This window comes from Populus alba, chromosome 1 (assembly GCF_005239225.2).
Source record: "Populus alba chromosome 1, ASM523922v2, whole genome shotgun sequence".
Taxonomy (NCBI): Eukaryota; Viridiplantae; Streptophyta; class Magnoliopsida; order Malpighiales; family Salicaceae; genus Populus; species Populus alba.
In genome coordinates, this window is record NC_133284.1 from 8324719 (window position 1) to 8327804 (window position 3086).

The window sequence follows — 3086 nt, forward strand, 5'->3', positions numbered from 1 at the left end:
ATCCACACGCAATCTTCGAAAATTATGCCGGATATTGCAGTCAAAATGTTATTTATTTAAATTTTAATTATTTATTTAAAAAAATTAAAATTTTTAATATTAATATATTGATATTAAAAATAAATTTTTAGAAAAATAAAAAAATATATTTTAATATATTTGTCAAAAACCAATAGCACCGCAATTCCAAACACGCGCCTTGTAATTTCCTGGAAATTTCCACCTTTAATCTAATCTTCACCTATTAATACTCCCTTTCTCTTCCACTCTATCAAAAACCAAACCTTTCACTTCTTCTATTTTCTCCAGTGTTTTTTACATCATAATATTTACACTCAAGCTTCTTTATTCCTATCCTATCTCGTAAATCCAGTTGCCTTTTTATTGTTTTTGATTGTTTCTCAAGGGAATTGAACTTGGAAATGGAGAATAACCAGCAATCATTTTATCAGTTCAGTGATCAGCTCAGGGTGCAGACATCAAATTTAGCTAATCTGTCCCTCAATGATTCTATATGGAGCAATTCATACGGGTCAAAGAGGCCAGATGAAAGGAGGAATTTTGATATCAGAGTTGGTGGTGAAGTTAACAATTTGAAGCAAAAAGGGTCTGATTTGAATAGTTTCAGTGATGGATGGAATCCTATTAATGATATTAAGCAGAAAGGTTCTCGTTTGAATCTATTCAATGATGGGTGGAACTCTGTTAATGATCTGAAGCCGAAGGGGTCTAACTTGAATCTGTTCGATGAAGGGTGGAGTTCTGTCAATGATCTGAAGCCGAAAGGGTCTAACTTGAATGTGTTCAGTGACGGTTACAATCTGAAGCCAAAAGGTTCTGATTTGAACGTGTTCAATGATGGATGGAAGATGGGGTCTGGTGCTAACAATTATGGGGTTAGTCCAATTGGACCTATTGGTCAATTTGTTGGTGGATCTCAAAAAAATATTGGGATCAATGGAGGTTTCAATAAAGGGATCTATTCAAAGAACAATAATATCCATAACAGTAACGTTAATGTTAGTGTGAAGGGTAATAAGAACAAGGGAGATGATGATTTTGGAAGCAAGAGCAGCAAAAAGAATGGCAGCAAGAAGAGTAATAGTAATGAAAATAATGATAGTAAGAGTGCTGCTGATAAGAGGTTTAAGACGCTGCCACCATCCGAGTCTTTGCCTAGGTATGAAACAATTGGTGGATATATCTTTGTCTGCAACAATGATACCATGGCAGAGAATCTCAAGAGAGAGCTTTTTGGTATGTTTTTCAGATTTCAGTTCTTCCTGTTTCTGTTTTGCCTGGAATGTTTTGATCTTTTAATTTTCTCTGTTTTCTTTTTACTAAGTTCTGGTCTTTTTAAGGTTCGATCTTACTTCTTTGTTTTTGTAAACAGGTCATAGGTTGTAATATCATGCAGACTAGTCTAGGTTTTTAGCTGCAAAGCTTTTATATAGTTGGGAATTCTGTGCCGTAATTAATTTTAGGTGGGAAATTTGTGGTTCTTCTAAGCAATCTGGGTGTCATTAATGAGAGGCATAATTTGATCTGCTCTACAAAATAATAAGATATGAAATCATTGCTTAATCGTTGTCTGAACCTAGTTGAATTTTTTTGATAAATCTCTTCCTAGAACTTTTTTATTCCTCTGTGCATCTTTGATATGAGCTTTTTGCTGGTCTTGAATTCTAAATCATTGCTTGGATTTTTTTGAAGGCTTGCCTCCCCGATACCGCGATTCCGTGAGGCAGATCACTCCAGGCTTGCCCCTTTTCCTCTACAACTACTCCACTCATCAACTCCATGGAGTTTTTGAGGTTGGTTTCTCAGTTCTCTACTTCTTTGCATAATATCTAAGCAGTTTTCACTTGTCCTTAGTTTTATGGCTATGTTTACAAAAGATTTAGCGATACTTTTAAATAAACTAAAGGTGTCTTTGATGGTATGTATAGGCTGCAAGTTTTGGAGGAACAAACATCGATCCCGCAGCCTGGGAAGACAAGAAATGTCCCGGCGAATCACGCTTCCCTGCTCAGGTATATATGGGGAATCTGCTGTTTATTGGTTGGGTAAATTATATACCTGCCTGTGATTTAATGTCACTATGTAAATTGGATCATTGAAGGTTAAACACTTCTGTTTTTCTGTACAGGTCAGAGTTATGACAAGGAAAATCTGTGAGCCACTCGAAGAGGACTCTTTCCGGCCAATTCTCCATCACTACGATGGCCCCAAGTTCCGCCTTGAACTCAACATACCAGAGGTAATTTCATTCCGACGTTTGACCGAAATGAATCCGGCATGATGTATTTGTGAAAATTCATTGCATTTCCTTAAACACAGGATCTGAGTTCCGAATTATTTTTCTGATGGATTTTCAGGCACTGTCTCTCTTGGACATCTTTGAAGAACAAAACCCTTGATAACAATATCCTATACAGGCAGACAGATACATAAAGTTTTAAGTATAGAAGATCAAAAATAGTTGTTTGGCTTCAATATATTGAAGTTTTAAGGAGAGTTCGGCGAGGAATTGTGGGAACAGGAAAGAGGCTGCTCATAAGGCCTGTGTGGTGTATAATCTTTTTTAATGGAGGCTGTTTTGAACACCCTCGTTTTTTTTTTTTTTTTCTCTGGTTTGACATATAAATAAAGGGCTTAAAAAACATAATCTTTTATTAATGAGTTGTAATCAAGTGAATTAAGGATGTATTGCTGTTTGGATATCTTTCCATTTGCATGAGAAGCAATAGAAATAAATGGTAATTAAGGAACGCGATGATTTTAAGCTCTTAGCCGTGGTTTTTTCATGTCTAAACAAGAAGTTCAGTGGATGTTCCTCCTCCATGCTAACTTCATCACCTATGCACAGCTCAACGTTGAGTGTGTAAGATGTTGTGTAATGCACTGAATCCTACGTTTGCTACAGCCCCATTGGCGTTTGTAAGTCACCGGGTTTTTTTAACGAAAATTTGTAGGTTACCTTTGATTTCTATTTTGTCAAAGAATTAAATTGCGAGGTGCTAGATTCCAATCGTGTTAATCTTACTTGGACAATTTAAATCTTGTTAATCTTTTGAGGCTTGATC

The 3086-nt window shown here is 36.0% G+C and overlaps 1 protein-coding gene across 1 annotated transcript; it reads left to right on the forward strand.

Moving 5' to 3' along the window:
* Window positions 1-256: 256 nt before the first annotated feature.
* On the forward strand, window positions 257-2723 carry LOC118033911 (DCD domain-containing protein NRP-B). Its single transcript, XM_035039048.2, has 5 exons — window positions 257-1257; window positions 1714-1814; window positions 1950-2033; window positions 2150-2260; window positions 2379-2723. Exons 1-5 carry the CDS (start codon window positions 423-425, stop codon window positions 2418-2420), a joined length of 1173 nt encoding a protein of 390 aa, XP_034894939.1. The 5' UTR covers window positions 257-422; the 3' UTR covers window positions 2421-2723.
* Window positions 2724-3086: the final 363 nt, after the last annotated feature.

Excerpts from the sequence above, each read along its gene's own strand:
- LOC118033911 (XM_035039048.2), top strand. The coding sequence starts at position 423 with ATGGAGAATAACCAGCAATCATTTTATCAGTTCAGTGATCAGCTCAGG. Across the intron at positions 2,034-2,149 it reads AATCACGCTTCCCTGCTCAG|GTCAGAGTTATGACAAGGAA; the intron begins GTATATATGGGG and ends TTTTCTGTACAG. Across the intron at positions 2,261-2,378 it reads TTGAACTCAACATACCAGAG|GCACTGTCTCTCTTGGACAT; the intron begins GTAATTTCATTC and ends ATGGATTTTCAG.